This window comes from Sciurus vulgaris (assembly GCF_902686455.1).
Source record: "Sciurus vulgaris genome assembly, chromosome: 1".
Taxonomy (NCBI): Eukaryota; Metazoa; Chordata; class Mammalia; order Rodentia; family Sciuridae; genus Sciurus; species Sciurus vulgaris.
Genome location: NC_136461.1, coordinates 62,653,442 through 62,666,778, shown reverse-complemented (window position 1 = coordinate 62,666,778; position 13,337 = coordinate 62,653,442). Strand labels below are relative to the sequence as shown.

Sequence of the window (13,337 nt, the reverse complement as noted above, 5' to 3'; positions counted from 1 at the left end):
TTTACTAAATACTCAGTTAAAATTCTACCATTTAGAAGAGATTTCTTTTATTCCATTTTTGCTCCAAACAAATTGTTGCATGCTTCTGAGGACATAGGGAAATAATGTAAATGTACAAAACAGAGGAGCTCACATTCAAGTAGAAAAGAAAGCCACATATACAAGCAAGTGTAGTTCAAGTGGCATGTGTAAAATAGAGGTATGTCCAGACCAAGTGGGCATGCAAGTCAGGATCATTAGCAAACTTGAGGTTGTCAAAGAAGACAGTGTTTAAACTGAGTGTTGAAAGATAAATAGAAGTTTTCCATGTAGTCAAGGGTGGACATATATTCCCATTAGAGGGGTAGGGCAAGCATTTGGTTTTGCTAGATTTTAAGGCAAGTGGAGGTATAGAAAGTGGTCACAGTGAGGCTGATGAAGGATGTTGGGACCAGATGATGCAGTACCTTGAATGTCATGGTAAGGAGATTGAAAGGCTTGGTGAGTTTTCATGTTCATAGTAGGATGTTATTAAAGAGGTAATGTCCTTACCTCTGAGTGTGGATAGTGGGACCCACAGATAGCTCAGACACTCCTGATAGTCCAGCCCATCTCTGAAGCCAGAGATGGTGTCACCAGCAAAAATCTGACAAAGCAAGAGCAATCAAGGAGAAGGTCATCTGAACCCAGCTCTTAAACCTGCTCCTACCAAGGCTCTCTCATTTAAATCTAGGCATCTTCACCTGAGGCCTGCATTCTAATATTGGATTTCTGTATGGTTACAATTATGTCCCAACATGCTTTCTGAGCAACTGTATTCTTTTCTTCCTCTGAACATCAAAGCTGTCAGTCAGCCTACTGAGCATGGGGTGAGAGGGGACCTCAAACAAAAGCAAAGAGGGCCTGCACATGCAGAAACAAATTCAAAACCCACATGGCAATGAGAAGGAGACTTTTTCTTTCCCTTGAACTTGCAGTCTAGGGTCTGTTTTAGGATGGGAAATACTGACATCTCCCTGTGGCTGCTCCTCTCTTATTACCTGAGGACACCTACCCAGTCCTTTCTTCCCCAGGGCCTAGCAAGAAGCACACAGGCCAAAACAGGTGTGAGTGTGTACGTGTGTGTGCCCCTTCCCGCCCCCTTCCCCTGACCGCTCCATCCCTGAATGTTTGTGTTTTGCAGATTATAAATGCCTAGGAACCCGTGCCCACAGATCAACAGAAAGGGGACCGTCTGGGTCTCCTCCCATCTCAGGGCCCAGAAAAAAAGGGGAAGCTGGCTGCCAGCTTCCCCAGGCTCGGTTCCAGCAGCGCCTCTGCTCCAGACCCTAAGCGCTTGCCTTCCTTCTCTCCTAGCAACCGGGAGGCTGTGGATACCGCCAGAGGGTGGGGGCCCGGGAGGCTGCAGGGAGCCCGGGAGCCGAGGGGCGGCGGCCCAGCTCAGGTGCCCCACGCACCGGCGACAGCAGTGCGAAGCCACCCACAAGCGCAACTGCCTGGGCACCAGTGCGCACCGGGCCTCACGCACCCACCCGCCGCACTTGCCGCGGGGTCCAAAAGGGATCCTGCAAAAATGAGCCATTCTCACCCTGCTGGGTAAGTGACAACTGGAGCTTTTCCACGCTGCGGCAGGTGGCGGCTCCAGCCAGCGGCCCCTCCTCCTTCCTCCTGCTGCGAAGGGGAGAGAGGGGGGGCGAGAGGGAGGGCTGGGGAGAGGGAAAAAATAATAATACGTATTCTAGGTTGCAGCGAGGATGGCAGAAATCCCAGGCATCGTATCCCCTCCTTCCCCTTCCTCGCTTCTTTCACCGATGTTCGCCTCTTTTAAAACGTTCAGCCTGGAAAGATTAAAAAATGGTTGTGAAAAACGCATACATTAAGCAGGGACGTTAGCTGGGATGAAGACGATCCTGTGGTGTGGAATATATGTGTTTAAATGCAAAAGGAGAGGTTACCAAAATATGCATTCGTTTGGAGATATGAGGCAGAGATAAATTCTCACCTAGCGGCTTGCATATAAAAAAGAGATGTGAGTTGATTCCATGTTGAAGAAGGTCTCATTGTGAGGGGAGGCCTTTATGTCAGAATTTTTATCTTCTCAATCTCAAAGGGATCACAAGGGTCCTTTAAAAGAATTTTAACTAAGGAAAATGATAGGACATAGCAACGGGAAGAGGAGGGAGATATGGCCTGTTTGTTTATACATGATCTCCCTTGGGCAGGGCAACTCCTCAGAAGATCTATTTTGTCAGTATTCGGTATAGTCTAGGGTTAACATTGTCATTATCGACTATTGCATACTTAAACAAAAGTCTTCATTTCTTTTTTTTTTTTTATGAGAGAATAGCCAATTTCCTTCTGAATTAAGCAATGTAATGCATATTAGGTGTTTTTTTATGATGATACATCTAGTGGGCAGATAAATATCCTAGTTGATCTTGCAACTAGTTTTAAAACACTTTCCTTTTTAATTGCATGTATTGCACATTTTCTAGAGCAGCAAATTAGCAAAGGACAACATATTTAAGATCATTTGGAGTTTGTGATGTCAGTCATAATACATTAGTCGTCCTTGGGATTTATAGTCAAACTTGTTTAATGAATTTTCTGAGTGTAGTGACATAAAAGTGTTTGGAAAAAGCCAACACCTTATAAGGTACCCTGTTGAAAGTCAGTTTCAGAACTTTTTGGAAAGTGATGAAATTATGAGTAAATGAACTTCATATTTTATCTTAAATTCAATTTAGTTTAGGTACTTTAATGTTTTGAAGTTGAATTCCTGTGCAATTTTAGTTGGCCATGGGTCATGTGGAATGTAAATAGCATTATTTTTCTGCAGCTGCTGTTTGCAATGCGTCCACATTTGGGAAAATGAATGTGTCAGTCATGGTTGTCTTCCTGTTTTTCAAGTTTTGGGCTAAGTTAGAATCTGATTAGACCATTTAATCATCTATTTTAAAATGTGGAAAAACCTGAAGCTGCTTATTAAATTGTGCGTGATTAAGATTTCAGAAACTGAAGTCAAATTTTTCTGAAGCTCTGTTAGTTCCAAGTACATGAGGAAAAAGGCAAACTTGTAGTTTAATGAAAGAGTATCCTTCATGTACTCTTCAGAAAAGATATGAAGATAGTAATAAATATTTTGCATTAAAATGCTAATTTCTTGGAGGAGGCACTGTATCTTATTAATCTTCATTCCCTTTGTACCTAGCATAGTATCCAGAATAAAGTAAAACTCAACAGTTGTTTGTAGAATGAATGGTATTCCCTAATGGGACATCCTGTCTAGAGGTGCATGTGTTCACCTATGTAAACCTTGTTAGAGCTAAACGTTTATTAAGTGATGACCATGTGCCAGTCTCTATTCAAATGTTTTATATGAAATACTCATTGATTCTTCCCACGCTCCATGAGGGGTTCTCGTCACCCTCATTTTTACAGATAAGAAAGTTGAGAACTGAGAAGTTGCTAAAGGTGGCATAACTAGGAAGGTTCAGAGTTGGCATACAAAGCTGGGCAGTTCTGCTTCAGAGCCTATGTCCTTTACCTGCAACTATCACATGCCTATGGTCAGCAGCTGGGACGTGCAGGATCTTCAATGCATACATGTTCTCTTTCAGACCAGACCAATATCTATCTGATGGTGCACACTGTATATAACTATCTAGTATTTCAATATAAGATTAAAGAATAATTTTGTAATAGTAGGTATATGTATATACTTCTTTAGTTCATGAAAAAGAGATTAAAACAGTAAGTATAAATACAACAAATCTAAATACCTTAAAATTTATCCCAAAACAAAACTATTCAAATTACTGAAGGTTTTTCCTCAAATAAAAGCAGTGATTATTTTTCTTGCCTGTTACCATTTGGAAATAATGAAAGTTTCAGTAGCAAATAAAATGTTTCACTAAAGCTGTGAAGGCTTTTTCATCATTACTGAAGCAGTTGGTACTTATTACATTTTAAGGATAAAACAGTAATAAAGTGCAGTTGTAAAACAGAAATTTTAAGTCCCTGAAATTCTACCAATCAATAACTGATGTCCTGGTGCTTTCTCTTGGTGCTTTCTCTGAGATCCTTTGGTTACTTAATTACAGCATGAAGAACTTGATGTAAAAATTGCAAAGGACCTGTGCTGGCTTTGTTCAGATAGAGTTTGGAGTAAATAAAAAGGGTCTTAAAAACCTCTGCCAAAGATAATAGAGACTTTGAGTCTGAGCTGCATTGTAATTTGGTGGAAGTCAACTATAAAATACCGTTTCCAGCACTGCCATCTCTAATGAAATTGTTTCAGAGTGGAAAATTTCAATTGATAGTCCCTCTAGTTTGCTAAATCTCACCCGCATTGCTATTTGTGTGTATGTTTGTGGGTTATGCACTAGTCCTAGAGGTGGAATGGGAATTTTATACCCTTCAGTCATGCATGAGGATAAAATGATACGGCTCTTCTGGCTCCTTCAAAGGATCATCCCTGAATCCATGTGAAGTTGGCTGCCTGTGTGAAAGATGCACTTGGCTCTAAGCAGAGATAGTCACACTGAACTGTAAATTTCCTTTGAGGAAAGATGAATGAGGAGCATTATAGTTCATGACAAGAAAAAAATGCAGAAGAAGTATGTTTTGAAGCATTGCTCAAAGGTTTAGAAGATTTTTTTGTTTGTTGAAACTTATTTGTTTACACTTTCTTAATATAAAAAAGGTTTCCGTAGTGACAATATACTCAGCTATGGCAAAGAAAGTATGAACACATCCTGGGTACTACCTGATAACTCAGTCCTTTTTCATCACAGTAAAACATACTCTTGGTAAAATTGTTAGTTTTTGGATAGTATGTGTGTCCAAAAGCAACAAAAATATAAACCGACCATGCTTTTTTTTTTTTTTTTTTAAATTAGGGATTGAATCCAGGGGCACTTAACCACTGAGCCACTTCTCCAGCCCTTTTTTAATATTTTATTTTGAGACAGGGTCTCTCTAAGATACTTAGGGCTTCACTAAGTTACTCAGGCTGGCTTTGAACTTGCAATCCTTCTGCCTCAGCCTCCCAAGTTGCTGAAACTACGGGTGTGAGTGCGCCACTGCACCAGGCTACCATGTTATTTTCTATATGAGTGTTCGCTGCACTCCTGAGTAGCTTTCCTTGTTTTTGCCTCTTTAGTTAGAAACCTTAGTACTTCGTAGGGCTATGGTAGAATTCTAGTCTGTTGCCCACTCCCATCACTAAAATTATCTCTATATCAAAGAATTTCAGATTTGAAATTCTTAAACATTTGAATTCAAATTGGGTAGTTTCTGCATCCCCCTTTAAATATTAATAAGTTAAGGAGTGAATTGGTTCTAGTTAAATGAGGTGAACTGAACAGGCTCGTTTGTCATTGCTTCCATTCTAAACTTTTCTGGTATAGATTCAGTTTTTTTTTTCCCCCTTTAATTCATGCCACATCTTCTCTTGTCCTTTTACTTAGCAAACTTGCTCATCTAAGTCAATGGGAAGGGGAGGGATTTGTTACAATAGTAATGTCACTTTATTCTTTGCATTCCTGCAGAGTTACATGTCAAAAATCACATGGTGATCTTATTACCAAAAAAGTTTCTAATAAACTTTTGATGACAGCTCAATTGTGTTGACAGCAAAGAATGGGGAGCTGACTTGCAAACAGATTAATTGCCTAGTCACCAAAATCATTTATTATGTCAACATAAATGCCTAAAGGCAATTCTTCAAATTGTTTTCTCCATGTTTTCTTAAGTTCAGTGTACCCTAATAAGACAGCAGATGGTGAAAGATATACTTTTCTTTTTATTTATTTATTTTTATTTTTTACAGACTGCATTTTGATTCATTGTACACAAATGGGGTACATCATTTCATTTCTATGGTTGCGCACCATATAGATTCATACCATTCCTGTAATCATACATGTACATAGGATAATGATGTCTGTCTCATTCCATCATTTTTCATGCCCTCCCTCATTTCCCTCTACATAATCTCAAATTCTTCCATTCTTCTCTCAACCCCTACCCCCTACCCCCATTAAATATCATCATCCACTTATCAGGGAAAACATTCAGCCTTTGGTTTTGTAGGATTCACTTATTTCACTTAGCATGATATTCTCCAATTCCATTCATTTATGCAAATGCCATAGTATTATTCTTCCTCATGGCTGAATAATATTCCATTGTGTATATATACCACAGTTTCTTTATCTGTTCATCCATTTAAGGGCATCTAGATTGGTTCCACAATCTAGCTATTGTAATTTGGGGTGCTATAAACATTCATGTGACTGTGTTAATTACTGTAGTTTGCTAATTTTAAGTCCTTTGGGTATAAACCAAGGAGTGGGATAACTGGGTCAAATGGTGGGTCCATTCCAAGTTTTCTGAGGATTCTCCACATTGCTTTCTCGAGTGACTGTACCACCAAAGTTGCAATTTGCAACTTCACCAACAATGTAAGTGTGCCTTTTTCCCCACATCCACACCAACACTTATTATTGTTTGTGTTCTTGATAATAGCCATTCTAATTGGAGTAAGATGAAATCTTAGAGTTGTTTTAATCTGCATTTCTCTAATTACTACAGATGCTGAATACTTTTTCATATATTTATTAATTGCCTGTATATCTTTTTATATAAAGTGTCCAGTTCCTTGGACCATTTATTGATTGGATTCTTTGTGTTTTTGGTGTAAAGTATTTTAAGTTCTTTATAAATTTTGGAGATAAATACTCTATCTGAAGTACGTGTGCAAAAGATTTTCTCCCACTCTGTAGGCTCTTTCTTCACATTATTGATTGTATCCTTTGCTAAGAAAAAGCTTTTTAGTTTGAGTCCATCCCATTCATTAATTCGTGCTTCGATTTCTTATGCTTTGGGAGTATTGTTAAGGAAGTCTGATCCTAAACCAACATGATGAAAATTTGGGCCTACTTTGTCTTCTATTTGGTGCAGGGTCTCTGGTCTAATTCTTAAGACCTTGATCCACTTTGAGTTACCTTGTATTCTATCAGACCATAATAGAATGCAATTAGAAACCAATGATGAAATAAAAAAACAAAAACTACTCCTAAACCTGGAGACTAAATAATATGTTATTGAATGATGCAATATATAACAGAAGACATCAGGGGAAGAAATAAAAAAATCCTTAGAGGTAAACGAGAACGACACAACATGTCAAAATCTCTGGGACACTATGAAAGCAGTACTAAAAGGAAAGTTCATTGCATTGAGCTCATACATTAAAAAAATAAAGTCAACAACTAAATGACCTAACATTACATCTCAAAGCCCTAGAAAAAGGAGAACAAATCAACACCAAAAATAGTAGAAGACAGGAAATAATTAAAATCAGAGCTGAAATCAATGAAATTGAAACAAGGGAAACAATTAAAAAAATTGACAAAACAAAAAAGTTGCTTATTTGAAAAAGTAAACAAAATTGATCAAACCTTAGCCACACTGACAAAGAGAAGGAGAGAGAAAACTGGAATTACTAGAATTCAGGATGAAAAAGGAAAGATGATGTCAGACGCCATTGAAATACATAGCATAATTAGAAGCTACTTTGAAAATCTGCACTCCAACAAAATAAAAAATATTTAAGACATTGATAAATTTTTAGAGACATATGATCCACCAAAACTGAATCAGGAAGATGTACACAATTTAAGCAGATCAATTTTAAGCACGGAAATAGAAGAAGCCATCAAAAGCCTACCAACGAAGAAAACCCCAGGATCAAATGGAATCTCAGCCAAATTCTACAAGACCTTTAAAGAAGAACTAATATCAATACTCCTCAAAGTATTCCAGAAAAGGAGGGAACCCTTCCAAACTCATTCTATGAAGCTAATATCACTCTGATACCAAAACCAGACAAAGATGCATCAAGGAAAGAAAACTTTAGACCAATATCCCTGATGAACAAAGATGCAAAAATCCTTATCAAAATTCTGGCAAATTGCATACAAAAACATATTAAAAAGATAGTGCCCCATGATCAAGTGGGGTTTATCCCAGGATGTAAGGTTGGTTTAACATCTGGAAATCAATAAATATAATTCATCACATTAATAGACTTAAAGCTAAGAATCATATGATTATTTCAATGGATGCTGAGAAAGCATTTGATAAAACACAGCACCCCTTCATGCTTAAAACACTAGAAGAAATAGATAGCCTCAACATTGTAAAGGCTATCTATGCTAAGCCCATGGCCAACATCATTCTTAATGGAGAAAAACTGAAAGCATTCCCTCTAAAAACGGAAACAAGACAGGGATGCCCTCTTTCTTCACTTCTGTTCAACATCGTCCTTGAAACACTAGCCAGAACAATCAGACAGACCAAAGACATTAAAGGGATATGAATAGGAAAAGAAGAACTCAAATTATCCCTATTTGCCAAAGACATGATTCTATATTTAGAGGATCCAAAAAACTCCACTAGAAAATTTCTAGAACTAATAATGAATTCAGCAAAGTAGCAGGATACAAAATCAATATGTATAAATCTAATGCATTTCTATTCATAATAGAAATGAACCATAATAGTGATGAATTCTCTGAAAGAGAAATTAGGAAAACCACTCCATTCACAATAGCCTAAAAAAAAAATAAAATACTTGGGAATCAATCTAACAAAAGAGGTGAAAGACCTCTACAATGAGAACTACAGAACACTAAAGAAAGAAATTAAAGAAAACCTTAGAAGATGGAAAGATCTCCCATGTTCTTGAATAGGCAAAATTAATATTGTCAAAATGGCCATTCTACCAAAGGTGCTATACAGATTCAATGCGATTCCAATTAAAATCCCAATGCCATTCCTCATAGAAATTAGAGAAAGCAATCATGAACTTCATCTGGAAGAATAAAAGACCTTGAATAGGCAAAACAATCCTGAGAAGAAAAAGGGAAGCAGGAGGTATCACAATACCAGACCTTAAACTATACTACAGAGCAATAGTAACAAAAACGGCATGATATTGGCACCAAAATAGGCAGACCAATGGTAGAGAATAGAAGACACATAGATGAACCCACATAAATACACATACCTCATGCTAGACAAAGGAGCCAAAACATACAATGGAGAAAAGATAGCTTATTCAACAAATGGTGCTGGGAAAACTGGAAATCCATATGTAGTAAAATAAAATTAAACCTCTATCTCTCATCCTGCACAAAACTCAACTCAAAATGGATCAGGACTTAGGAATTAGACCAGAGATATACTTTCCTTTTGTAAAAATAGAAAGTTATTATTAAATGGAGGGAGGGTAGGAGTGCTTAAGACTCGTCATGACCCCAAGTACATTTTTAGGAAGAGAAGTTTTTGGAGAGTACAAAGGAAAGTTGAGGAGTAGAAATTGTTTCTCCTGAAACTATCCTTTCCTGATTTCCCATAGGAAAGTCTTTGGGTATCCCCAGAGGTGTAAGAACCCTGGTTTGCAAATTTCTGGGTTAGAGAACAGTGCCTTAGTTGTGGTCTTCGCCAGCATTCCACTTCCTTTCTGAGTCTCGCTGAGGAAAAGAATCTTTAACTGGAAGGATAGGTGCAGACCTCCTCACTATTTTTTATTATTATTAACCAAAAAAAAAAAAAAAAAAAAAAAGTTTTATCAGGGAGATGGAAAAAATACAACTTTTCTGACTCAGTTCTCAAGTCTAAAGTTATCCCCAAATAATCCAAAAGTGAGGTAAAGTTTGTGTGTTTTTGAGACCTTAAATTTCCAGTTCAATGAAAACTTCAGATACTGAAGGACAGTACCAAAGTTATTTTTTTAGTCTTTGATGATTCATTTTGGTGCAGACCAACTAAGAGAATTAGTATGTAGACAGAATCATGAGCTCTTCCCCTCCTATGACTCACTCAGTTCCCCACACAAATAGTTGACAACAGTGTATATTACAGAATGGCACCATAAATGTCATGTTTGACATTAACTAATGTTTAAAGTAAGACCATCAAATTAAGTGGGGTTAAAATTTCCAAAAAGAAAAAAAGAGTCTGAGATTCAACATTTATGTTGGTTTATAAGTTCCATGGTCACTTTTCACTGAACTGGAAATCCCAAATGAAATGATTTATGTAAATGATTCATTTAAAAAGAAGGAATAGAGAACACTAAGCTGAGTCATATTCAAAGTAAAATCTTAGCACTACAAAAAATAGTGACTGGATAGACATTTATGCTTTCAAATAAAATAAGCTAAACTAAAGGTATCTATATATAGTTACATCATTAATTTATGTTTTTGTTGTTGTAGTTGTTTAAATGACCAATTATTGGTCTTAACTGTTCCAGGCTATGTGTGTATTTTTAATATATACATATTCCTAATCATGGAGCATATTTAAATATACTAAAAGTCAGTCCAAATATTAGACAGGACTTATTGTATACACCTTTGGGTTCCACCTGAATAAGAGCCATTTGGTTCTCTCATGAGCCAGAAGTTTTAAATTTTCTTTTCTTGCAAGATTTCCAGGAAGGAAACATATCCTTTATTGACACCATCACTGCTGCACATAGTTGTATTAAAAAATATACTTGGATTAAAGTAATTCACCTGGGGCTAACCTTTTTTGGATTAATGTATTAATGTTTTCCTGGGAAAAAGAGAAAAAGAGGTGACAAGTTGAATAGTCCAAATAGAAAAATCATGCCTTACTGAGAGTCTTTCAGTATTAGGCTTAAAAGTTGTTTTGTTTTTCTTTTTCTTTTTTCTTTTTTTCTTTTCTTTTTTTTTTTTTTTTTTTTTTTTTTGAGAATTTGTCATCAAATTATTGCTTGTTTATTGAGCCACAAGAAACATACTTAAAAAGTAAAGACATTGAAGAGTGTAGGCATATAGACCTGGATTCCTTAAAAATTTCTCATTTTCTTCTGAATCTACCCTTCCCCTTACTCTTCTTATCTTCTTGTCTCTTTTGCATGGTTTACTCACTTTTGGTCTATGGGAAGATTATTGTGATGTGCAGTTTTGTCTTCTGCCAAAAGATGCATGATTGCCCCATGCTACTGGGACGCTCACTGGAGAGCTTCACAACACTCTCCCCTTCCATTCCAGCTACTTACACACATGCAAAAGGGCCTAGATGTCTGTGTCCTTTTCTTGATTGGTCAGAAATAATCTCTTTCTGTTTTCAGCACAGGTAACTCAGAATAGAAGTAATGGTTGTTCGGGTTTCTATGTATCCAAGACAGACATTCTTTATTTTTTCTGTTTAAATCCATATTACATACTTAAGTTAATCACCTTCCTGATGGTTCTTGTGTTATGTGCTGAATTGTGTATCTTTCTATCCCTATGTCAAAGGCCTCACCATCAGTACCACAGAACGTGACTGTATTTGGAGGCAGGCCTTTTAAGAAGTAAAAAGGTTAAATGAGATTGATGGGTTGGGCCCTAATCCAATGTGACAGGTGTCCTTATAAGAAGAGGATATTAGGATATAAGCATGTGAACAGAGGGGAGACCACGTGAAGAAACAGGGGGACAACCATCTACAAACCAAGGAGAGAGGCCTGAAACTTGTCCTTCCCTTATGGCCTTCAGAAGAAACAAACCCTGCTGACACCTTGCCTCAGATTTCTAGTTTCCAGACCTATGAGAAAACCAATTTCTGTTGTTTAAGCCATCTGGTCTATAATACCTCATTTTGGCAGCCCTACTAAACTAATAATACAGCCTCTTAGTAGAATTTGATGATCTTCATTACTTGACCCTGTAAAAACCAAAGGTGGTCTTTATGAGAAATGCAGTCATTGAAAATTAATGACATATTTATATATAACCATGTGGGGGTCATGGATGTCTTAGTCCATTTGGGCTGTTGTAACAGCTTGTAGACTGTGTGGCTGATCAGCAACAGAATTTTATTTCACATTGTTCTGGATGCAGGGAAGTTCAAGATAAAGGTGCTGGCTGGTTTGGTGTCTGGTGAGGGCTGCTTCCTGGCTTGTGGGTAGCAGTCTTCTAGCTGTGTCCTCTCATGGCAGAGGTGTCAAGAGTCTTTGGAAGATTTCCTTATCTAGGGCAATAATCCCATTCATGAGGACTCCACCTTCATCTGACCACCCTACTTCCTAATTTAGTCACACAGGGATTAGAATTTCAACATATAAGTGGCAGGGTGGGTGGGTGGGGCACGAACTTTAAGTCCATAATACAAGGAATGGATATTTGGAGCCAAAAGTTCAAACTGGAGATAAAAATCAAAGATAACAAAAAATATGACTAAAGGCCCAGTGAGTAGAGGTAATTAAGATAATAACTCAATGATCTCCGCAGGTAGATGTTGAACTTTTTTTTTTCTTTTGTTAAATCTCATTAGTAATCAACCTACTCCCCACCTCTCAGTGCCTGATTCTGATTGGGATATAAAATTGAACATTTTAAGCCGTTGATCCATTTTTCTGTGACTGTTATTATTTTTCTATAATAGTCATAAACATTTATAAATTAATGAAAACTCTTAGGGCAAAATATTGAAGCAGGGGAAGAAACAGCAGGGAACTAAACAGACAATATAAATTGCGCATAGTAGTTATGAAACAGCATTAAAAACTAAGGATTTTAAATTGAATTGAATCATAGTGTTTTATAGTAGCAGTTAATTTGGCATTCTCTACATGGGATAGATTACAATATTTCATATTTGTGAATATTATGTAGCTCTCATATTAAGGTGCTTCTCTTCATAGCTTGCTCCAAGATATTTACCATAATATTGTTTCTATTCTTTTAGATTCAAATAAAAATAATCTTCTGTAAATTAGAACTGTGGAATTAGAAGAAACTTCAGATCTCTGGCTATTAGAGATAGAGTGTTTTTTTCCTTCCTCCTTGTACTTATCTGTATTTTGAAAATTTTCTTTTTGAGCAGAAAAGTACAAAGAAGAAAATCCATATTGCTTGTCCTTCTATGATCCATAGTAATTATAGTTAGCATTTTTTTTTTTTTTTTGGTCATTTTTGTTTCTCCTCCATGTTTCTATAGTTTATTTCTGTTTTTAAAGTTATATCGACAAAGCTATGCTATTTGCAAATCTGTTTGTAAACTGTTTTTAAATGGACACCACCAAGTACCATGCAGGCACTTGCCTTATAGGGTCTGAATTGCCTACATATCTTCCATATAAATTGCAAACTCCTGATGTCCTTAGGATGGAGACCATATCTCTCTACACCGTTGGGTCTGCATTGTATCACCAGGACTATGCACTAAACTTAGGCCAATGATTGCTGGACAGTATCTCCTCTTAGTGACCACTCATTATGGGTCCCAAGAATGTATTTGCTCATTCAATTAATGTTTTCTGTCTACTATGT

General features: G+C 37.0%; 1 protein-coding gene across 1 annotated transcript in view; it reads left to right on the top strand.

The window, feature by feature from the left end:
• Nucleotides 1-776: 776 nt before the first annotated feature.
• The window catches only part of ERICH3 (glutamate rich 3), a gene marked incomplete at its 5' end in the record, with an annotated part of 119,276 nt that continues 106,715 nt past the window's right edge, over nt 777-13,337 (top strand). Inside the window, 5 exon segments of the mRNA XM_079145882.1 lie at nt 777-848; nt 1,178-1,205; nt 1,208-1,255; nt 1,258-1,455; nt 1,458-1,575. Coding sequence (XP_079002008.1) covers nt 777-848; nt 1,178-1,205; nt 1,208-1,255; nt 1,258-1,455; nt 1,458-1,575 — 464 coding nt within the window.